The sequence below is a fragment of the Apis dorsata genome, unplaced genomic scaffold, assembly GCF_000469605.1.
Source record: "Apis dorsata unplaced genomic scaffold, Apis dorsata 1.3 scaffold_256, whole genome shotgun sequence".
NCBI classification, from domain to species: domain Eukaryota; kingdom Metazoa; phylum Arthropoda; class Insecta; order Hymenoptera; family Apidae; genus Apis; species Apis dorsata.
Window position 1 is genome coordinate 434,797 of NW_006263534.1, and position 24,490 is coordinate 459,286.

At 24.2% G+C, this 24,490-nt stretch overlaps 6 protein-coding genes and 1 long non-coding RNA gene across 13 annotated transcripts in view; 3 read left to right on the plus strand and 4 right to left on the minus strand.

The window, feature by feature from the left end:
• Nucleotides 1-6,257: 6,257 nt before the first annotated feature.
• Nucleotides 6,258-9,846, minus strand: LOC102672155 (solute carrier family 12 member 8). Its single transcript, XM_006616224.2, has 10 exons — nt 9,149-9,846; nt 8,886-9,066; nt 8,666-8,811; nt 8,325-8,556; nt 8,036-8,237; nt 7,725-7,959; nt 7,328-7,648; nt 7,097-7,258; nt 6,818-6,996; nt 6,258-6,733 (listed from the first exon to the last, which is right to left on the minus strand). Exons 1-10 carry the CDS (start codon nt 9,341-9,343, stop codon nt 6,574-6,576), a joined length of 2,013 nt encoding a protein of 670 aa, XP_006616287.1. The 5' UTR covers nt 9,344-9,846; the 3' UTR covers nt 6,258-6,573.
• A 248-nt stretch (nt 9,847-10,094) lies between these two features.
• On the minus strand, nt 10,095-12,477 carry LOC102672300 (survival of motor neuron-related-splicing factor 30). Of its 2 annotated transcripts, XM_006616225.2 has the most exons (6): nt 12,243-12,477; nt 11,892-12,115; nt 11,599-11,748; nt 11,319-11,324; nt 10,664-10,814; nt 10,095-10,589 (listed from the first exon to the last, which is right to left on the minus strand). In XM_006616225.2, exons 1-6 carry the CDS (start codon nt 12,279-12,281, stop codon nt 10,446-10,448), a joined length of 714 nt encoding a protein of 237 aa, XP_006616288.1. In that variant the 5' UTR covers nt 12,282-12,477; the 3' UTR covers nt 10,095-10,445. The 2 variants fall into 2 exon arrangements, with proteins under 2 accessions (XP_006616288.1, XP_006616289.1); XM_006616226.2 differs by lacking the exon at nt 11,319-11,324.
• Nucleotides 12,478-12,646: 169 nt separating this feature from the next.
• LOC102672534 (peflin) lies at nt 12,647-13,701 on the plus strand. 2 transcript variants are annotated; one of them, XM_006616227.2, is made up of 4 exons: nt 12,647-12,776; nt 12,881-13,055; nt 13,121-13,399; nt 13,519-13,701. In XM_006616227.2, exons 1-4 carry the CDS (start codon nt 12,765-12,767, stop codon nt 13,608-13,610), a joined length of 558 nt encoding a protein of 185 aa, XP_006616290.1. In that variant the 5' UTR covers nt 12,647-12,764; the 3' UTR covers nt 13,611-13,701. The 2 variants fall into 2 exon arrangements, with proteins under 2 accessions (XP_006616290.1, XP_006616292.1); XM_006616229.2 differs by having other exon boundaries at nt 12,682-12,747.
• Nucleotides 13,702-14,761: 1,060 nt separating this feature from the next.
• Nucleotides 14,762-15,502, plus strand: LOC102672844. Its single transcript, XR_421851.2, has 3 exons — nt 14,762-15,076; nt 15,159-15,279; nt 15,353-15,502. It is a non-coding gene; the product is annotated as an uncharacterized LOC102672844 (long non-coding RNA).
• Nucleotides 15,503-15,955: 453 nt separating this feature from the next.
• LOC102672942 (tripartite motif-containing protein 45-like) lies at nt 15,956-17,671 on the minus strand (the record flags this gene model as incomplete). Its single annotated transcript, XM_031510716.1, is given in 5 exon segments — nt 15,956-16,186; nt 16,257-16,457; nt 16,550-16,773; nt 16,855-17,105; nt 17,235-17,671. Coding segments are annotated over 5 exon segments (1,107 nt in total), but the record flags the coding sequence as incomplete, so codon positions are not given.
• Nucleotides 17,672-17,754: 83 nt separating this feature from the next.
• Nucleotides 17,755-22,824, minus strand: LOC102673067 (dyslexia-associated protein KIAA0319-like protein). Of its 4 annotated transcripts, none has more exons than XM_006616231.2 (16): nt 22,737-22,824; nt 22,338-22,591; nt 21,821-22,236; nt 21,591-21,754; nt 21,128-21,505; nt 20,826-21,051; nt 20,375-20,748; nt 20,191-20,302; nt 19,892-20,040; nt 19,613-19,803; nt 19,429-19,528; nt 19,031-19,348; nt 18,862-18,963; nt 18,590-18,775; nt 18,354-18,503; nt 17,755-18,281 (listed from the first exon to the last, which is right to left on the minus strand). In XM_006616231.2, exons 3-15 carry the CDS (start codon nt 22,228-22,230, stop codon nt 18,355-18,357), a joined length of 2,859 nt encoding a protein of 952 aa, XP_006616294.1. In that variant the 5' UTR covers nt 22,231-22,236; nt 22,338-22,591; nt 22,737-22,824; the 3' UTR covers nt 17,755-18,281; nt 18,354. The 4 variants fall into 4 exon arrangements, with proteins under 4 accessions (XP_006616294.1, XP_031366575.1, XP_031366574.1 ...); XM_031510715.1 differs by lacking the exon at nt 22,737-22,824 and adding an exon at nt 22,660-22,676; XM_031510714.1 differs by having other exon boundaries at nt 22,338-22,800.
• Nucleotides 22,825-23,284: 460 nt separating this feature from the next.
• Nucleotides 23,285-24,490, plus strand: part of LOC102673292 (protein smoothened) — a 4,687-nt gene continuing 3,481 nt past the window's right edge. The window contains exons 1-3 of one of the 2 annotated variants that reach the window (XM_006616233.2): nt 23,285-23,623; nt 23,695-23,813; nt 23,993-24,310. In XM_006616233.2, the coding sequence (XP_006616296.1) occupies nt 23,802-23,813; nt 23,993-24,310 (330 nt within the window). In that variant the 5' untranslated portion in view covers nt 23,285-23,623; nt 23,695-23,801. Of the gene's footprint in view, nt 23,814-23,992; nt 24,311-24,490 lie in introns of both variants that reach the window. The other variant, XM_006616232.2, reaches the window with a different exon arrangement.

The window sequence follows — 24,490 nt, forward strand, 5'->3', positions numbered from 1 at the left end:
CTACCCGCTAGAAACCGGCCGGACGGGATGAAGTAGTTTCTTCTTATCTCGAGAGGAAACGGGTGAGAGAGTGCCGATCGTGCGTATCTACGCTTTCAACCTGGTCGAGAAATCTGTTGTCTCTTTTACGTTTAGGGATTGTTTTGTTTTGTTTTGAGTTTTAGGGATTGGAGAAAATTCGATATTTATCTATCGCTTTGGAAAATTTCGAGGATAAAGTTGATTAGTCGTATGTTCGAAACGAAAGGGTAGGTAGGTCGATGTGTATTTTTAACGCGAGTTAATTGTGAAATGAGAAGGTGGGGAGATTTCATTTAAGAGATTGATGAAATTTGGGAATTTTGAAAATGTAAGAGGGAGATAGTTTGTAGGAATGAAACGGAAACAGAATGGCGATCACCGTGAAGAAGGGAGGTTTGTAGTGAAATTTTACTATATATATAGATTTTGTTTTGAAAAATTGGGCAAGAAAAGTTATGAGGATAGATTCTTTTGGAAAATTTTAAAGAAACAATGAAGTAAATTATTCATATCTCGAGAGGAAATGAATGAATGAAGTGGATGAAGGAATGTACGAGTATCTTTATAAGAGAGTTGTAATGAAATCTGTGTTGATTGGAGAAGATTTGGATGTAAGTTTCGTTTTAGGAATCGATTGAGAAAATTGGAGATACTTTTGGAAAATTTTAAAAATGCGAAAGAAAAAAGGATAAGAAATAAGAAGGAAAAGAATTCTTTTTCTTATGTGGATAAGAAATGTGGGTGTTAATCTTTAATATGATAAAATTGTGTTTTAAAATTAATTGAAAATTTTTAATTAAAATTAAGAAAAAATAAACTATCTAATAAATAAGATATTCAGAAAATTCATCTCTTTTCTGTGTGAAATTCCATGTTTCCAATATGTTTCCGCGTGTTTTTATTCGATCACGTTAAGCTTATTCACAAATCCAATATAGAGATTTTTCGTTCGACCAACTTCCTCGCAATCTCGAACAACAATCGAATAAGATATAAAGAAGATAAGCAAATAACAAGATTACGAAGAAACATCATTCCAAAAAAAAACTTGAAACGAAAGTCAATAATTTCTACAAAAATTCTAATCCAAATACTTACAATTAAATTATAATTCAATAAAAATAAGACATATTTTATCATCAAAGATTTAATAATTCGCGGATCGTGAAACTTTCTATCGGAAATTTTTTCAAAAATGATTTTTTCATGGAAAAAGAATTATTTTTTTTCGGAAAAGTGGACGTCGGTTGCAAATTTTCCAGAATTTCAGATCAGCAAAAGTTTTCACCAATGGCTTCTTATTTCTGCAACTTGTTAAAAATTCACTCTTTTGCCTTCTCACCGGCAATCCGATAAAACTATCCGTTTACGTAAACCTTATCCCACTCGATGTATACACAATGAACCATTTGAATAAATTTCCTACAATACTTCTAAAGAAGTGAAGAAAAATATTAAATGTTCTGCGGTAATAAAAGTTTTCACCTTTTGGTGTACTTTAGAAATGTGTTTCAGAAAGATCGATATAACGTATGAAGAGAATTTTAAATTTGTAACTACTATATATATAACAAGAGATGAATTCGAAAAAATATAACAATAAGTTAAAAGAAAATACGATAGATAAAATGTGTACGATCACGCAATTATTTATGTTAAAGCAAAGAAAATTTTCTAAAAAAAATAATTTCTAAACAATTCATGAATGGGAATCAAAATAAATATTCTAAGTTATACAAAATCTATTATTTATGCCTTTAGAAAACAATTGTTCGACAACCCTTCGAAAGAATTACTGTGTAAAAAAATATTCACAACGAGTAATCTTAATCATCCTACTTCATTTTAACTGAAAAACCAAGAACACCGGATCTGTCCGAAGAATATGCAGATGCAGTGGATACAGTGGAAATGCAGGTGCATGGAGCATAACTAATTATCTCGCATTCTGACGGCGTAAAGGATTTTAACGCAACCGCCTAAGAGGTTGCCACGCGGGGGAGGGTTAACCATCGCGGTTGCCCGCGAGATCACCGCCAACCTCCTGGCTTCCGAAGCTCTCGCCGCGAGTTTAACCGGCCTCCACGGTACTCACTGAATCTGGACCGATTAATAGAGCCGCGTGTATGCACAAGCATGGACGAAATATAATCCTTGGTTACAGTACGCTCGCGAATAAATAATAAAGTGTGGATCACGCTCGTGATCTGAAAACGAGAGATCGGATTAGCGGAATCGATGGTAAACGTTATAATCCTTCGAATATGTGATTTTAATTGGCGAATATCATATGTGACGGGTATTCTTTTTTTCCCTTAATTTTTTTCTTTTCCTTCTTTTTTTTTTTTTTTTCGAAGGGAAACATAAATTTATAACGATGGATTTATTTAAATTAATTTGTCATTAATATTATTAATTATAAATAGATTGAATATGTATGAACAATGTAGTGATAAAAAATAACTTCGCGTTAAAAATAGGAACGAATAAATTGAATATTTGCTACATATATATTTCATAATTGTATTATGATTACATAATGATGCAATTAGCAATTAAACTATATCAAATAATAATAATGATTTCTACAAAATTGTGGCAAATTGGGAACTCATTCTAACCACATTCTCATCCACTCTATATTAACGTATTAAAATTAAAATTCAATAAATTTTTCTTTTGATGTTTCTTTGGAAAATATTCGTTTGATTGTTTTGCAAAGAAAATAGTAAAAGAAAGTTTTAAAAAAATCTAAAAATAAAAGCAATAATTATTAAAATATATAACTGCATTCTATAATCTAGAAACAGAACCATTTCCACAGTATAAATTATTACTACTAAAAACAAGCATAATGACAAAGTAGTAATAAAAATGATTTCCCATCCTTTGGATTTGGAAAGAAAATTCAAAAGATGAGAAGCCATTGTAGTTGTTCTTTTCCATGATAATTTGTCCAATTTCTCTCATTGGGCGCAATCATAGCTAAAACTTAAATCTTAGATTTATTTGACACTTTCTAATTGCGAATTTAAAAAAAAAGAAAAAAAGATTAAATCACGGAAACTAAATATCATAATATGGATCACAGTGATCGTGGTAACATGTGCAGATTATTGTATGAAAATACACTTATCCGACTGTGACAACTTATCTGATTCTATCTATTTATAATTAATAAGTACACTAAAAAGTATACTACCTATCCTACCCAACTTTATATTTAAAAAAAATATACCAACATATTCATTCTAATATTCTCACACATAAAACTCGGAAGCAAAAAGCTATATTAGGGACATCTCTGAGCTTGGCATATTGTTTTCTCCCATTTTAACTTTACGTATTTCATTTTTTTGAAATCGATTGATGATGGTTAATGATCATTGCATAAATTACGATAAAAAATCATATCTCAACTTATATAATAAAAAAATTACGATAAAAAATCATATCTCAACTTTTAAATAAAAACATGATCAAGAGAATCTATATATTTTTTAAAAAGAGAAATAGTATTTTAATATCATTATAATTTGATAGATTATTATAATCTACAATATCAAATAACGGATGTAACAATGTTATAATAAATTGTAATTGAATTAATAATATTAAATGAAGTAACAATAGAAACAATGCAATTCCACAGACTAATTACATATACGCATACGCACATACACACAATGGAAAATACATTGTATATGATACATTAGCGCATCATCAATCGCTAAATAAATTGTTACAAACTTATGAACTCATCAAAAATGCTTTGCTTCTTTCCTATCCAAATAATATCTGAGCACATGAATATGATCCTGGCAATAAAAACCGAAAGATTAAACTTGAAAATAAAATTTAATAAAATCTAAAAACTAAAAAGAATATTAGTTATCTTTATTTTTTATCGAACAAATTAATATTTCTTGATTTGATATCTATTTTATTTCAAACTTGACAATTAATGATAATAAATAATTAATTTTAAATAAAATAATTAAATTCAAGTAATCTCTTTATTTTCGATGCAATAATAATATTCAAAACTTATTGTTCTGATTCTAAAATTCACGCTATTGCAAAATGTTTGCTTGTACATTACATTTCATACATCTATTTAATTAAATCTAATCTAATTTTCAGATTTCAAATCATACTTAAATTCATAATAAAAAATTAAATAATTAAATTGTTAAATATATTATAATAAAAAAGAAAGTTAATGTATACTATCATTACTATGTAATAATTGAAATTTTTATTATAACGAAAAATATATGAGTCTTTCACTAAAATATATTTGATTAAAGTTTTTCAATATATTTTATTTATTTTTACATTTATACTTTATATATATTTATTTATAAATATATATCCCTATGATTACTTGATTATTTAATTATTTTTAAATTAAAAATTCATATATTTAATATATTTTGATTTTATAAATAACTGTAATGAACATATATTCAAGTACAGATGTTCAAACTATCAATATTATTATCAATATTATATCAATTATACTAATTATTATTAATAAATATTAATAAAATAAAATTGTATTAAAATGTAAAAAAAAACAATATTTAAAATCAAAATTCACATTTACTCTTAAAATTAAATTGATAATTCCAATAATCAAATAGATGATTAATGTAAAAAAAAAAATTCAAAAGATTATATAATTTTGTTAAAATAATATATATAAATAGTTATGTATGCCTATGCTAATTAATAATTGATAAAAAAATAACAGAATAATAATAGAAATTAAAAATATTGCGCAATTAAAGTTATTAAAAATTACTAACCTCAAGAAGGATATATATGTCTTATTGCCACGATTATATCTTGTATTCGCTAGCTAGCTGTTTTCCAATTAGTTAAATTCTCACTTCTATTGCGATTAAGAATTGAATGTTCCACGCCATAATTTTTTGATTTTGAATAGTCCTCACTGCATAAATACGAATGATGGAATTTAATTTATTTCTAATCTCTTTTATTTATTTATTATACTTAATTAGACATAATAGATAAAATGCTCGTTTTTTATTAAATAACATAATATAAAATAATAATTAATAAAATATATTATAATATAATTATAAAATAATAATTAATTAAAGTATTAAGTATAAATAATTAAAGAAATATTAATAAAATTAAATAAAATAAATAACTAAACAAAGAAATATTTTGATATATACATAATTTCTTATTATTAGAAATAAAAAATTCAATTTTAAAAATTTTACCTGATTTTGTAAAAATGAAGTATTGATAAGGCACTTAAAACATTTTCCCACTTAACGTACTACTTTATCGAATTATAAATCACGAATAAATAAATGATAATAATTATTACTTAATATATCTAATGATTTATTACTATTTAAAAAATATACAAGTAACAACGTAAAATGTATATTTACACTATAAAAATAAAATTACACGAATAATTTGTATAAAAAAATAATCTCATGCACTATTCGAACTTCCAAATGATTCTATTCACTGAACACTACGTACGTCAATACACTTGCTAGAAAGTAAACCGGAAATATATTTTAATTAAAACTTGATATGTATATAATATATAATTAAAACTTTTATTTTTTTAATAAATATTATTCTATTTAGTGCATTATTAAATAAAAATATTGATGTTTTTGTATATAATAAAACAATTTTAAAAGATTTATAAATGTAATATAATTTATAAAATATAAAAACCCGCCAAATATATAAATGTATATATAAAATTGATTAGAGTAGTAAGTTTCAAAAAATATGATAAAAAAGTGATTTTTGACAAAAATTTTTTTTTTTAATAAATTTTTTAAAGATTTTATATAAGAAAGAAAAAAAAGGTAAGAAATAAAATAAAAATTCAAATTTTAGCTGTTTTATATATATATATTTATTAACATATTCATCTTTGACGATACTTATAAAAATGTTAAATAGCATATAAATATGTCATTACTACATATTTACAGATTATATATTATAAATAGTTTGATATCCAACATTATCTTTCGATATCTTCAATGATACATAGAATATTATGTTTAACTACAAATTATAAAATCTATAAAGAATAAATAATCTCACATCATAAGAAATATTTCTTAAAATAATTCACTGAATATATGGACCCTCCATTTTAGAAATGCTTCTGGCAGTATGGCATTTCAATTGTCTAATATAATTTACTAAACTAGTACGAAAAGTCATGTGACTTTGTTCATTTATTATTCTCGTGACATAGCATATTTCTTTTTTCTTTTTATTTAATTATTATTACTGTTAAGGCTATCAGGTTGTGATGGTATTTTATAAAAAATTTTTTTTACCTAAGATATGAAATGTTCTTAACTAGACTAGTTTTGTGCGGTCAATAATATTGTAAATTACAATGCTCTTCTTCTTATTTCATTCTATTTTAAAATATGATATTTTATAATATGATTCCTATACAATTCCTTCTGTTCAAATAATTTATATCTGATTTCCATTTGAAATTTTGCCTAATTATCCTGCAAATATTCAATCAATACTGACACATTGTCCCGTCACAGTAGCTGTTTGATGATATCTTCTCCTTCCAGCAAAATCTTCGTTTTCTTCATTTAACTGAGCTGAACAAGTTTCAACACCAGGATGCACGGGTGTAACGACAATTTGTTCATAATCATAAACTTTTCTTCTAAAATTTATAAATAACATTTCATTAAAATCAATATACATTATATACATCAAGAAAAAAAATTGTAACAATAATAAAAATTACCCCATAATCCTTAACAACAACATTTTCAACCATTTAAATAATTTAAATTCAGATGAAACACCTGGTTTAACTGCAGGATTAGCATGGCCAATGTAACTCCAAACGAGAAAAACGACAACAATATTAGCAATAGCATAGCTCCAATGAACAAGAAACATAATAAGTAATTTTATAAGACACTATAAAATAAATCCATATTAAATTTATATAATTATATTATTACATTAATTATATTAAAAAATATCATTAATTTAATAATAATAATAAAAAAAGACTTACACCTAATAATGAAAACCATCTATTACATAAAGGACTATACCAATTTCCTAATTTATTATGAATATGAATTTTTCGTTCTGAAGTATCAGTTCCACTGCCATTTTCATCGATACTTGGTGAAGAATCTATATAAACATTATTTTCAGAAAGACTAGGATTTCTCTGAAAATAATGAATAAAATACTATTACTTTTCTCATCAATAATAAATGAAACAATTATCTATACTTACGATTAGATTTTTATGTCTTATTCGTTCAGGGAATAAATTATCTAAATCGTTATCTGTGTCCGTTATCGAATTATTTCTACTTGCAGAACCATAATCACGATCAAATGTTGGAGATTGTGTTCGAAATCTTTGTTCTCTAGACAATTGTATATCAAATGTTTGTGCAAGAGCAAAATATGCATAATCCAAGCATGCGTAAGTTAGAAGAAAAGGCATAGTAACAATTGGTGCAAGTGTGTTAATTTGACCGGTAATAATAAAAGTCAATGTAACAACAGCAACAACTAACATTGCATATACAGGTACCTTATTTGGTCCTTTCTAAAATTTATCAAAATTATTTTAGTATCATAATCATAAATAATTTAAATAATAAAAGTTTTCTTGTTACACTTACTCCTCTTTGCAAACAACTAATTCCTGGTAAAACATTTTGACTAGCAATAGATTGAAGAACTCGAGGTGTACCATACATTGCACCCAAACAGCTGCTAAATGATGAAACATAAAGACCTGCTAGTAGCAATACTGAAATTGCTGATACTGTTGATGCAATCATAAAATTCGTAAGTAGTGCTTTTCGAGTACAAGTTGCCGCGAGAAATATTGAAAAACATAAATATAAAAATGTTCTGAAATTAAATTACAGAATTGTAATTAATTTTTTAATGATGAATGTAATATAAATATTTTCAAACTATTTTTTACCCAGTTCCCACAGCTGCCAATGTGCCATTAGGAATATCAGTAGATGGATGTTTTAAATCTCCACTCATATTAATACCAGCTAAAACACCGGTTACTGTAGGAAAAAATACACCAAAAACTGTAAACCAACTATATCCATCCTGATAGTTGGTAAAAGTATTATTTTTTAAATTTCCTGATAACCAACCTTCAAAACCAGCTTCTATAATTTGTATAGCATTATATATATATCCAAAATAATAATAGAAATATATATAATATATAAGTTTAACAGATTATCTTATCTTACCAACATTTATGTGAGTAAAACTTCCAACCATAAAATCTACACCAGCAAGCAATAAAATTAATAATAAAATAAATTGAAGTTTTATGACCCATTTGACACCAGCAATATTAATAATAGATAATAAAATAACAGCAGCACAAGCAAAACCTCTTTCTGCCCATGCAGACTCTAAACCCACAAGACCAGCCATAGATTCTCCAAATCCTAGGACATTTAGAGCACAACCCACCGCCTAAAAAAAATTTTTAAGTAATATTCTAAAATTATTATTACTTTTATTATTATTATTATTGTTATTATTATTATTATTATTATTATTATATAATAACTATTTCACATACCTGTCCAAAACAATATAATAATCCAATAGATCCACCAAATCTTGATCCTAACACATGTGATAATAAAAAATAAACTCCACCACTTTCTACACGGCATCTTTCACATATTCCCACAGCAGATAATACTGTTACCAATGCAATGCATACTAAAATAAATCATCAAATTTTTTCAAATATTTAAAATTAACTATCATTGACATATAGAAACCATTGTTATTACCTGTACATAAAATTATTAATACAGCATTGAAAGAACCAGCTTGACCTACTATCCATCCTGATCTTAAAAAGACAATAACTCCAAAAATGTTAATTAAACAAGATGTAAAAACTCCATCCCATGTTCCAAATAATACAGGCTGAGAAATAAAAAAATTTGATTTCCACCAAGGATCAGCACTCTAAAAAATAAAAGTTTTAAATCAAATCACATATTTTCTTATTTTAATTACTTATTTTAATATTTTATCTTATTTTAATTACATATTCTTGAGCAAATAATTCATTTGCTCCAGTTTGATACATTTCAGATCCAAATTCTTCATATTGTCTATTATTTCTTTGTGTTTCATTATTTTTTTGACTTTCTATATTATTGTGTAATCCATATTTAGACCAATCGATATCTTTATTGTTTATAACATCTCCATTTGATAATTTATTTTCATTTGACTCCATATCTTCTTGTAGATAAATATTTTATTTTTATAAAATAATTAATTAATTTTTATTAACAATTAAATCAGTCTTTTTGCTTTCAATCAATTTTAATTTTCTAAAAGTCTTAAATAAAAAATTGACAGGCACATAAAAAATTGTTCTTGAAGATTCATTTCTATATCATCATTTATGAAAATATATACTATTTAATATTTTCAAATAAATCAACAACTAATATAACTTAAATGATATAATCATATTATCATAATGAAAAAAAAAATATTAAATATACTTAATGTTTATTGATGATTTTTTCTTAAATAGGTTAGAATAAGTTTCTAGTATTTTAAACAAAGCAACAGTTATTACAAGTTTCCACTATAATATAGTATTTTAATATATTCATTTTTTCCAATTTATCAACTTCTTATATTAATCTTATCATCTCAAATATATCACCTACTGGTGACGTGTTATTCCACAACAGAGCGACCATTTTTGATTTCTTTAACGACATAAACTATATATATATTTACTTAATTATTTAAGCATAGTATAGGATGTAATTAGTTTATCTTTATAACGTATTATAATACTATTTAATTTGTCATTTTAATTGCTTCAAAATAAAAAATAATTTATTTAATCACAAAAAATTTATCAATTAAATAATTTTATAATTATTCAAATATTCAAAAAATAACTTATATATTTAGAAATTTTAAAATAATCTTCTATAAAAGGATTTAATAAATAATTTCAAAATTTCATTATCTGACTTTAAAATATACATTTATTCGTATTCATTACAGATTATAAACAAATCATATCCACATAAATGTATTGATCTAGAAATACACTCATTCACGTCAATCATTCATTTCATAAAGGTAGAAAATCCAAATACCTTCCAGATACTTGAGGTCATTGTTCATTCATAACATAATATCTACGTACAATCTATGAATACCGCTAAACACACTTCATTCATATACTCAGAAACATTCTTGCAACACAAAACATACATATTCAGCTTTTTCAAAACTGAATTCAGTGTAATAATAACAATAATCGATAGTTCTATCTCACGAAATATTAAATTTCATATTTACAATAGCATTCATGCTCCTCTTCTCCATTTTTCACCATTACTAAATTTAGTCATTTCTCGACCGCTTACGCCACAAGTACCAATTCCGACTCGACCATTCACATTTTCTGGCGTTGCAAATATACTTTTTTTAATTACACCTTTTTTTGAAGACTACATTAAAAAATACAACAAATTAATAATTTAGAAATTTGTAATTGAAAATTTCAATTATTTATTAATAATACCTTATTTGTAAATGCTAGCCATTTATTTTTTTCCATTTCACGTTCCTCTTCAAGTTCTTTAAATCGTTGGAGTTTTCTTTGTTTCTTTTTCTTTAAATATTCCCTTTGTTTATTAGGATCTGAGCCTGCTACTGCAGCGGCTTGCATTTTTCTGTAAATTAATAAGCCCATCATTCATGAAGTTAACTACTAAAAATAAATGTATCAGAATATATCCATATAAAATTTTTTTTAAAATTTACAAAACATAAAAGATATAGCTGTAATAAATTCTATTAATATATTAATATTGCTGTTAATATTATTAATATTATGTATTGTAAAATTCATTATATATAAAAGTGTATAGTTTGATTAAATAACATAAAAATAGTGATTGCTATTGCTATTATTTCAGAAAGAATAATATTTATAAGAATAATGATGAAATGGAAATAGTTTTATTTCACCTACAAATTTATTAATATAAATTATAATTAAAAATTTACTTATGATTATTCATTTTATAAATTAATAAACTTTATCATTGTATTCTTATTATAATACCTTATTATTTTATTCATATTTAAATGTGAAATATTATATTATTTAAAAATCACGTACAATAAAAAGAATAAAAAAAGAAATTCAACAAAAATCTATTATTTCTTGTTACCTTTTCCTGGATTCCGGCGATGTACAACAGTGCGACACCAAGAGACAAATGAACAATAATGGAATTTCAGATCGAAGCACACCAAACAGTGGAGTGAATATCGTGGCCAATTGGGAATTAAGGAATAAGGAGAAAAATGAACAATTAGTAATCATTGTTTCTTATAAAACTTATCCCGCAATGTTCTCCAAAAAACTGATATGTGCTTAAAATTGCAGGGGAAGGGTCATGTTAATAATGACTATTGATAAATAAAATAAATAAATGCTTGTCAACTCACTTTGATTTTTGATCTGCCCAATCTGATGCTGGCCTTTTAGCTACAGACTTTAACTGACTAAGCATAGTGACATCTGTATTTTTATATTCATTAAAAGTTATATTAACAACACCATCTTCACTTATTGCATCTATAGTTGCCTCATAATATCTAGAAAAATGTAATAAAAATACATGTCATTATCATAAACACATTCATTTATTGATTATATTTATTAATTAAGATTGTATTAATTAAGAATAAATAACTGTTAATTTATCAAAAATATATATATAAATTATAACTTAACTTACTTGCCATCCTCACTCCAAGGTGCCATGCACTGATCACCAACCTTCCACTTATTAGCCAAAACTGCAAGTAAAATAGGATCTTTAGCATCCATACCATTGGCTTGCCTTTTTTCTTGTTGTTGTGATTTAATTAAATCATGTGTCAACTCTATTACTTCTTCAAGATCAATTTTTAGTTTAAGAAGTTCTTCATTACTAGGATCCGTAGTAAGTGCAGCTTCTACCTAAAATAATAAAATAGAATAAAATATAAACTTTATTTCATGTTTTGATGTCATAAACAAAAAAGAGATTACCAAAAATGGACTCGTCATTCCATTCTTTGTGATAGGTTAAATATAAAAATCTCACCTGTTGAAGCTGCAGTTTATAATTCTGTAAATCGTCCATTGTGAGATCAAAATCAGTTACTTATTAACAAAGATTAAAATAATGTTCAACAGTCGTCCTTTTCCTATCTAATACTACTGTCAGAAAAGCAAGCAAAAGCGAATACTAGAGAATATCCTACTCTCTGTATGTGTACACGATCGTATTAGATACAAAACAATGCGTAAGATGGCACTGTCATTTTAGCGCGTTACTATAAAAATTATTAATTTTATTACAATAAAACATTATAAAATAAAATATATTTTTTATTTTATATGAAACATATATATATACACAAACACTATTTTAAATATAAAAAAATTAATGAAGTATTATTCGAATCGTATGAATGACTACTTATCTATGTAACATGTATAATAGATCATACATATATGTATATATCTATACTTTATACTGTAATTGTGTAGTCCTATAGTATGATATTACAATATTAAATACATCTTACAAATAATACTGTTTAACAATTAGTAAACACTAGTCATGGCATATCCAGTAATTATATTTCAATTAATATATTTTATACATTGAAACATATTCTATGAATAAATAAAAAATTCATATTTTATTATTTTAAAGTGAATATTATCAATTTTTAGAATACAATGTATGGTTCAACTAATCCTGAAACACAAATAAGTCCAGAAGTACAACAATGGTTTGGTACTGTTGATAGAGATGGCAGTGGAAAAATCACAGCTATAGAATTAAAATCTGCATTGGCAAATGGACAAGGGGGTACATTTTCAGATACAGCATGTAGACTTATGATAGGTATGTATATTATATTATATATTCTTAAAACTCATTATAATTTATTAGACAATTTTTTCTTATAGGAATGTTTGATAAGGAAAAAAATGGTACAATAGATTTACTTGAATTTCAAGCTCTTTATAATTATATTAATGCATGGCTAGGTGTCTTTCGTGGTTTTGATCATGATAATTCTGGAAGTATACAAGAAAATGAATTAAGTGCAGCTTTAACTCAAATGGGATATAGACTAAGTCCAAAATTCATTTCATTTTTAATAAAAAAAAGTGATCCTATTAGTCATTCTCATATCACTATAGATCAATTTATTGTATTATGTGTTCAAATTCAGAGATTTACAGGTAAATAAATATTTAAAAATAAATAAAAAAATTAAAATAATAAAAATGTTAAATATTAAACTTTATGTACATATTATTAAATTAATTTATATATTATTGTTTTTAACTTCTTTTTTCAGATGCTTTTCGAATAAGGGATAATGAACAAACAGGAGTAATCACTATTGGATTTGAAGATTTTCTAGGAGTTGCACTTAATTGTAGTGTATAATAATTTTTTTTATTAAATTTATGATTATATTTATTTTAAAATACAAAAATTAGTAGTAACTTAATATTCCAAAATATTAGGATTAAAAACACTTGTACCTTATTATTCTTAATTATTTTTATTAGTAAACATAGTACATATTATTTTTAATATTATATGTATATATGTTTAATATTAAACATATATACGTATATAATATATGTATGTATTTTTAATTTTATGGATTATAAATTTTATCAATTATTTTATAATTGCAAACAATTATAAATAATAATAATAAAACGAAATATTTTATGTGCTTAGATTTATTTAATATTGCTTAATATTAATCTAACGAAAAATAATATTTTATAAAATAATTATTCATTTATTTTTTAATCATAAAAGAATATAAGATTAGTTACAAAAATTTTAAAATTATAATCATGAATTCATATTTTANAAAAAAAAATAATTAATCTATCTTATATTAAATTATTTATATTAACATTTTTTTATATAAATTTAAATTAAATAATTTACTTTATAAAAACTTATATAATTTTGTTGTTTTAAATGTTAGAGTATATGCTCGTATAATTTTTTCGTGAAAAACAATTTATATTTTTGAATATATATGAATATAAATTATAAATTATAAAATAATTCCTATAGATTGAAGTAATGAATATTTTATTTAAAATAATTATGTTTCAAATATATTTTGAGAAAAGTATTGTTTTAACCTAACATTCAAAGATTATATTGCATATAAAATATATTTCTGTTTCATAAAATATGGATTTATTTTAATATCTTCTGACATATATATATATATTTTAAGATGTTACAGGAATTCAAATTAATAATTGTGAAAAACGACGGTATTAATTATAAAATTATAATAGAATATAATTGTATTCGTGTATGTAATTATGCGTAAGAAATAATAACTTTGAAACTCATGAAAATATATTTTATTGAAATATATATATTAATATAAATATAATATATTTGAACTTCAAATGACAGTATAAAACTATAAATAATATATTATTTTATGTAAATAAAGAATTTTATTAAACATTCATCACATGACAAATATTATTTTAATAATATAGATTTATATAATATCGTTATTTATATATATATATTTGGAAAATTTAAAATGATATTGACTATATAATATAATTATATAATATAACTTAAGCTACAAGTATTGATATTATTTAATCTAATTAAATATTTCGATAAAACTTTCAATGATGAAACAAAATTAAAGAATTGCAATACAACAGTATCACATACTAGAGAGGCATATAAAAGAATTCAAGAATTTAATAGATTAAAAAGAGCAAAACAACTTCTTGATGCTATTTCTTTTACAAATGAATTACTTGCAGATGGTTCAGATATAGAAATATTGAGTCTTGCTAACATAATAATAAAAAGATTAAAAACTTTAGGAATTTGTAATAATGTATTAGGTAAATATTCATTCAATCATAAAGATATTATTACATAAAGATATTATTTATTTTTCTTTTTTGAGTAAAAATAACTTTGCAGAAAATTCCTGTGAAGATATAAGGAACACATTTAGATCTCATATTGGTATCTATCATTGTTATACATTTTGTTCAAGTGGTGGTAAGAAAGAAGTTATTTGCGGATGTGAAGATTATGCCTGGTAACATATATTCTTTGAATAATTTTATTATATGCTATTATCTATTATAATATAAAATATAATTTAATTAAAGGTGGATATAGAGGCTGTGGACATGGTCATCCTGGTATACACCATTGGTTTTGCTGTGGATCAATCTTTTGTTATGGATGTTGTTTAAGTTTTCAGAAATATCAATTGTTATTTTAATGTTATTAATTTAAAAATAAATATAAATATATATAAATATATATTATTTTATTTTATATTCTAATGAGTATATTTTATTATTTTTATGCATAAGTATTTACATATAATATATAAATATAATATAAAATTATATAATGAGATTTTATTTTCATTGTAGGTTTTTATATTTTATTTTATATCTATAATATAAATATAATATAAATTATAATATCTTATAGTAAATTTATAATATAATATAATATTTTACAGTATTATAGTAAATTGTACCTCAAATGACAGTTTCAAAATATTTTTGATCAAATTTTTTAGTTTTTTTATAATCATCACATGACAATTTATATTACAAACTATATACATGTTTAAAATTTTCTTATTATGATAATATACATTTAATTTTAAAATATTTATAATATTTGTATATTATATATACAATATTATTATATATACAATAATATATTATTTTATCTAATAAATAATTATAAAAAAAATTATTATATTTGATATACCTATAATTCATTGAAATGAAAATATTATTTATTTCTTCAGAAGTATTTAAAAATGCATCTTGATCATATTGGATTAAAAGCATATTTAAAAGTATTTTTGCTTTTTGAAGCATTTTTGTTAAGTACCAAATAACTTGTTTTGCAGCTTCAATAGCATTTTCACTTGCATGACCTCTGTGTTGAATGCTCCATATGCATTCTTCACAGGATACCTGAAAAATATACTTAAAAAATGATATTCATTAAATAGAAAAATATTAACTAAAAGAGCAAATTATAAACCTGTTGACATGCAATACAATAAAAATGTAAGGCATATGTAGGATGTTTCTGACAAAGTACAGTACGTCATACTTTTGTAGCTTCCCATAACGGTCTTAATGAATGTTTTAGTGGTTTTAATTCCATTGTAATTTGTTGTTAATGTTCTATATCACAATCTAAACAAAAATTGTGAAAACATGTGGAACACTGAACCATTGCCTTAAAAAAAATTATATTAAAAATAATATATTTATAAAATATTTAAATTTTTTTTGAAATGATGCTTATATTCCTTATTAATTAATGCTTACAACAATTTCATCTTTGCAAATATCACAAAGTATTTTATTTGCAAATTTAGAATGGATAGCATTCATTATTAAACGATGTTGAAGGATATAATGTGGAGGTGGAATTACCGAATTAGCATTTGGTAATTGAAAATCACACAAAGGACAAGTTTCATAATAATTACTTTCACTAGTTTTCAATTGAAAATTTTGGATTGTAATATCTTTTGAAAATTTAGAAAATGCTATAAATATAAAAAAATATATTATAAAATCAATTACATTTTTAAAAAATTAAATTAAAATTCTAATTTTAAATCACTTACATATATTCATTAACTTTGAAACACATGATGAACATATAGGATGCAAGCAAGGAAATAATCTAGGTTCTTGCATACTTTGATTACATCTAGGACATTGAAAATCTTTATTTTCTTCCAGGAAAGAAAAAGTTTTATCTTATGTATTTTGATCACTTATTTGAATTTTCATATCATAAGGTAATTTAAAAAATTGATGTATAGAATTTGTTTTATTTGTCCATGATAAATGCAACTTTGAATAATTATCATAACTAAATAAACAAAATTAAGCTAAATTAAAATTAGCTTTTCTTATAAAAAATTATAAATTTTTATAAATAATTATAAATATTTTTTATCAATTTATTAATTTTTTAAATAATATCAAAAATAAAATTTACCATTTATTTTTAACAGAATATAATGATTTTACATTAATAACGGAATTAATAGTTTGAAAATTATTTTTTTGCTCAAGAAACATGTAATTTTTATTATGAAAATCATTACTTTCATTATCACCATTCATTGACGACTTTTTGCTGCAACAACTCTTTATAAATTTATATTTCGAACACTTAACGAAGTCCATAAACATCATTAAATTTATTAATTAATAAAATTAAATTTTCAATAGATTATTTAATAAAAAAGCAAGTAAAAACTTACGAATAAATTCGTAGTATCTTTTGCACTACTTCGCGCTTACTATAGCGTAACGAGTTAAAAATAACATTAAGCAAGTGCAGGCAAAACTAAATCATAGCTTTATATTAAACTTAAAATTATTTCTTGTTATTTAAATTATATATACTTATAATTATAATGAGATATAAAATGTAAAAATAAAAAATAATTGCTAAAAAATATTTAAATACAATTTTAATTAAAAAAAAATGAAATTAATTACTACTTTAACTATATAGACAATAAATTTTATTATTTATTCATATGCAGTGTAAAAATAAAATCGATGATATATATATTAAAGAGCAAATATTACATACAAGGGATATATGGACACAAGAAATGATTATTTTATATAAATATTAATTCCAATTATTTTCTAAGGCCGTAATCAAATCAAATTTGATCATTGTGCTATAGTACCGCTCGCATCTATACGAGCAGTATATATATATAATTATATATAATAAGTTTCAAATACAAATACATGATATTAATAAATATTATTTCAAATAAATCAAACAAGATGCAATGAAGTGAACGTGTGTTTTCTTATTTCTCTAATCAATACTTAAGTACGTCTAAATTCTTTTTACAAGTGGCAACTTCTGTTTGAGAAATCATGTTTTTCTTGTTAAGTACATACTTAAAATTACAGCCCTGTAACTGACTAGTATTTTTTATGCTTTTTTTCGTTTTTCTTTTTGGCCAAACATATATGAATGTGCGTCGTTTAACGAGATTTTATATTTTATATATTCCTGAAATGTATAATTAAATTACAATTTACTTAAAGAATGATTGATTTCAACACTAACAAGTGTAGCTGTTACCTCATGTTTTCACTCTAGAACCCACTTTAATAAAGCCATTTCGAGATTTACCATTTCTTACTTGACTGCTATTTTTCGCTTTGCGGTGTTCGAATAAGACATCATCAGAATCCGTATCTGATTCAGATAATACCATTTTGTGAGTTGAAACTAAAAAAAAATAATAAGAAAAAATAATCATAAAGTTCTATTAATCAACATTATTTTGAAATTTAATTAAAAAAAAGATATGATACATGTGTTGCTTTCGTCTTCTGGTTCTGGTTGCAAAAGAGAATATCGTGGTGGTTTTTTCTTAGTACGAAGTGAACGACGTTTACCTATACATATTCTTTGACACAGACAAACAAGACCCCAAATAAGACCAACCCAACACACAACTAGAGACAGTAATGCTATTATTACGTAAAGAATACTCCAATCTGAAAAAAATATATGATTTCAAATTAGCTTATTTTGTATCAACTGATATTTTTATATCAAAATTATTGTATTTATTTTAACATACCACAATTAGAGTCACCATTACCAAAATATTTCTGTATTAAATTTTGCATCCAAAATGCTTCACACATACATAATCTTGTTTCTTGATCACATACTCCATGACCTATTTATTAAGGATAAATTTTGTATAACAAATTATTTATAATATAATATATAATATAAAACATTACCTGAACAATTATTTTGACATACAGCAGTATCAATATTTGCCACAGATAATTGAAGAAGACCTGAATCTTGTCTTAATTTTTCTTTTAATCGTTTAACTACTTCTGGTCCATGCATAGTAACTTTTCCTTTTTTTTCAACATAAAAAATTAAAACAGCTCTACCAGTATGTGGTTCTGCTCTTAAATTTCGAACAATAATTGATGCTTCATCTCGTAATAACATTTGCAATTTTAATACCAATGAATTTTTTTGCGATACTGTTAACATATTTGCTCCAATATTCAACGTTAATTCAACTAAATGCAATAATTGAGGATCTATAAAAAATATATATATAATAATAAATTTTTATTAAAATATATTTTTTTTTATTTTATTTTTTTCTTAAGTCACTTACCTGGTTTTACTATCACAGATACAGTATCCTCACTATTAAGACCTTGATCATCCATTACTTTTAGTCTGAAAACATATCTACCTGGCACAATATCTGTTAGCTAAAAATGAAATTTAAATATACTCTTTATGAATATTTATAATTTTTATATTTACGTATATTAAATATTATTATTAAATATTACCATTAAAATTGGCGATTTGTCAGTATTTTGAACTATAGTACCTATAGCAAGACTAGATGGATCTCTTGTCCAAGTCCATTCACTAATTCTTAAATCGTCAATTGATCGAGATCCATTAATAATTAATGCACTAATAGGTGCTACAACAACTTGATCCCCACCTGCATTTGCTTTTGGAGGAGCATTTTTATCTATACAATTAATTTTTTGTTAATTAAATTATAATTAATGATTATAAATATTTAATTTATAAAATATAGGATAAAATTCTATTCATACTTTGTGTAACTTTTACTTTGACAGCATCTGAATCTTTATTTCCATTATCGTCAATTACAGTTAACTTAAATTCGTAATCACCCTTTGTTAATTTCGTTATATTCGTAACTGATTCATTCATTGCTGAGAATTCAGCTTTATTTGGCCCACTGTTCAATAAAATTTAATATTATTAATGCATTATTAGATAATTAAATAATAATAATTAATAATAATAACTATATATATATAATTAATATATAATATTAAATATATATAACAACTAATATATAAATTAATACATATAAATTTAAATTTACCTCATTTGTTCCCAATGATATGATACAATCTTAATATCATCTTTACTTTTACGACCATCAAGTATAGTTTTTGTTTCGGGTAACGCTATAGTTATATCTTCGCCAGCATCAGCTATTTAAAATTACATAATATAAAATCAATTTTTTCATTAAAAAATGAAAATAATAAAAATCCTTTAATTACCTTTTGGTGGTTTATTAGTTGGTGGTTTTACAAATACATGAATCTCGGCTATCGAAGATTGTTCTGAATCATCTGTTACTTTTAACACAAATGTATACATTCCCTCTTCCAAATTAGATAATTGTAAATACGGTGTTCTCGTATTTTGCATATCTACTGCTTTGTTTTGATCTGAAGGACTTTTTGTCCATTCCCAATTTGCTATTCCATGATCATCTGTACTTAAATTACCATTAAGTGTTAATGTATTTTGAGGTAAATATATGATAATATCTTGGCCTGCATTTGCGCTAGGAGGATAATCAGTTACTTTTAAAACTGTTATATTAGCACTCGTAGAATTAGTAATATGATTGGAATCTTCAACTGTTAATCTGAAAAAAAATTTAAAATTAATATTGTCTTTTTAATATTTTTAAAAATAGACAATAAAATAATCTCAATAACTAACTTAAAAGTATAATTGCCAGGGATAAGATTATCTAATTGTAAAGTAGGTGTATCAACTAGATTAGGATGATATCCAATAGGACCTTGTTGTAATTCCCAACGGTAAGAAGTAATACGATCATCGTCTTTACTTGACGAACCGTCTAACACAGCCCCCGTATTTGGTAATTTTACAACTTGCGAAGCAGGTGAAATTATTGCAATAGGGGGTTGATTTATTCTTTTAGCTATAAATAATACCAAATTATGAAATTATAATAATTATAAATTTTAAAAAAATATAAATATAATAAAAGAACTTACGTGGCAAAACACTAACATTTGCATATGCTTCACCATAGGCATTTGGACCATTTACTGTTACTTTAAAAGTATATAAACCCTCAGATAAGTTACTTAATTTTACAGTCATACGATTTTGATTAGTCATTATACCAGTATGACCATCTGGTTGACTTAAAAGACTCCAAGCATAATTATAATGTTCATTTTTTTGTTCTGCTGGTACAGTATAGGCAGATAATGTTACTTCATTCTCTGGTAAGCGTACTTCTTTTGAAACAACAGAGACTAATAACCTTTTTATTGGTGGTTTTATAGATGTACTCGAATCTTTTATATTTTGTGTTTTCATTTGTGGTGTTACACCAAGTTCTATGTCTTCCATCAAAGTGCAAATTCCTATTATAATTTATCATCGTAAATTAAAAATTAAAAAATAAATTAAAAAATTTTCAAAATATTTAATAAATGATAATATAATTACCTGCCATGTTACGTTTAAATCCAGTAGAACATTGACAAATTCCAATATCAGATTTATCTTCAGATTTCACACAAATTTCATGTTCTAAACAATTCGTTTGAGTAATACAACTTGATCCACCAAAAAGAATATGATCTCCTTCTGTACCATCCATAAGAAACCCTCTACAAGTATTAAAATAAATATTAATGAAATAAAATAATAATAAAAAATTCTATATGAAATCTCACCCAGTATCATCATTCATCTGATCTAATAAATCACTCCACATCTCATCTTCTTCCACAGGTTTAACTAGAATCATACTTGGAGGATTTTCATTTGCCAAATCTTTTCTATATAAAGGCATACATATTTTGGAACTTTCACATTGCACATGATAACAAGTACCATTATGCATAAGAGCCACATTACATGTGGTTTTGGTACAACATGTTGCCACACAGTGCTTCATACTACTTAAATGAGGTTGCATGGTATATATTCCACTAGAAAGATTTCCATGGGGTGTATAACTTGTAAAAGCTCTGGGATATAAACCAGGACACAATATTTGCCATTTTGTATCCCAATCTGAATAATCACCAATACAATTTCCAAAAAGCAATAAATATAATTCCAAGTAAAGGATTTTAAACATTTTAAACTGCAAAAGAATTCTAATATAAAGCATTTTATAAAAAATATTAAATTTTTCACTAAAATTATTCATTTTTAATTTAACAAAAAATTCAAGAAAAATCTTACCTTCTTATCTCTATGATTTAAAGTAAATAATAAAGATTGAAATAATCGAAAATTTCAGGTTATTTTATGACACATCAGTCACTTTATGGATTATTTTATTATCAACTACTGATCGTAGACTGCCAAAAAATCGTTCGGCTGTTATTAATTCCAACTTGTATGCAGACATACACGGCACAGGCTTATCATATATTAACAGCATGTTATTATCAACACCAGCAGCTAATCAACTATAGGGGCAATTATCATATTTCCTGTTACATTGAAATAAAAGTCAAATAAAGAAAATCAATAAAGTTAATACGAGTTAATACGTCGTTACCGAAATAGAATATATATTAATCGTAATATGGACTTATCAAATTCATAAAAATAAACTATTCATCGAAAATATCTTACATGCCACTATCTTCTGACAATTCACATGCTATAACATCTGTGTTCGAAGAAAATAGTTACAGAGGTCGACACCAGTAAAAATAATTGACAGATAAATAATCAAATTTTATACAAAATTATTATATACATTATATTTTTATTATATTTTTATTATACTTAATGACATAAAAATTTCATTGTTTATTTCATTAAAAAAATTATATATTGTTATCTATATTGTAAATTATGTAAATGAACCGACTTGCGTTTTATCTTGCAGCTTATTGAATAATAATTAGATGTAATTAATATATATATACAAAAAATTTTATGAAGGAATATTATTTTACGTTTCTAAATTTAAACTTAATTTTAACATAATATTTTTATTATATAATTTAAAATTTATACAATTTTTATACTATATACTAAAAATAATTTATAATATATAAAATTATCATTAAATAATTACTATTAAATATAAAAAATAATAATAGAATAATAATTATAACAATTTTAATAAAAATTATTATATATAATATTATATATTGTTAATATTTGTTCATTATTTCTAAAATTTCCCGCGTTGAATGCGCAGATCATCATCACGCATTAATGATAGTTCTGCCACTGGTGAGTTATTTGTAAAGCTTCTTATACAGCCGTGCATTCAAAACACCGGAAAGAGGTATGGAGCAAGTTCATCGAGTTCGTCGTGGGTGGCCTGCAGAGAACGTAACGTGTTGTGTGGTCCGAACTGTTCGTATGCTGGATGCAACTGTCACAGGGCATAGAAGAAGATGCAAGACACGCTTTGTTCGAATGAAACGAAGAGGGCGGGCTTCTCTAAGACTGAATATAGTAGTCTCCACGAAATAATTAGCCTATAGTGACTGGCCCGGGAATCCGTTAGTATGGATATAGTCGATGGTTCTTGCTATACACACATGGGAGATGAATTTTAAAATTGTATTTGTAGAAACGAAGACTGGAAGAATTATTTGCGAGATAGAAGTAGACACCTAGTGGTGAGAGTATCGAATTATCGGCAAAACCCATACGCCGAAGACAACAATAGTTTTAAGGATGTATCTGAAGGTATATAATTTTACTTAAAATATTTTTATTGTTTATTTCGATGCAATATATGTGATTTTTTTTTTTTAATAATAACATGTTAATAGTATATCGGAGAATTTTGCATTGATATGAAATTTTATAAAAAAATACTGCTATATATATTTTATTATAATTTCAATTTTATTAATTTTTTTTAGATGACATTTTTCTTGGTTTATTTTATACTTTTTCATCGAGTATCATCAGAACTAACACATGCATTTGCTACTAATTTGAATGGCGAAAATGAAACATGGAAACAAAGTTTAGAACTAAGTCCCAGAGATAGAATAAAGGATTCTAGTTACCTGCTGGGCAGGTATCCTATAAGAGAATTACCATCTGATTCCTTTAATTGTCATAGGCATGCAAAATGTGTAGAGATGCAAAAGAATACATGTATGGGCACAAGATTACCATATAGTACTACTACATTGGAACTTATACCTGAACATATAACTCAAGATATTATAGAAGTATTTTTACTTTTTATTTTTTGTTATATATATATATATATATTTATTTATTTATTTATTTAAAATACTTATATGTATAATATAATATATATATAATATATATATATATATATATAAGTATTTTAAATTTGTAAGAATATAATTCTTAATTTTTAAATTTAAAAAATAAGTTCTTCAAAT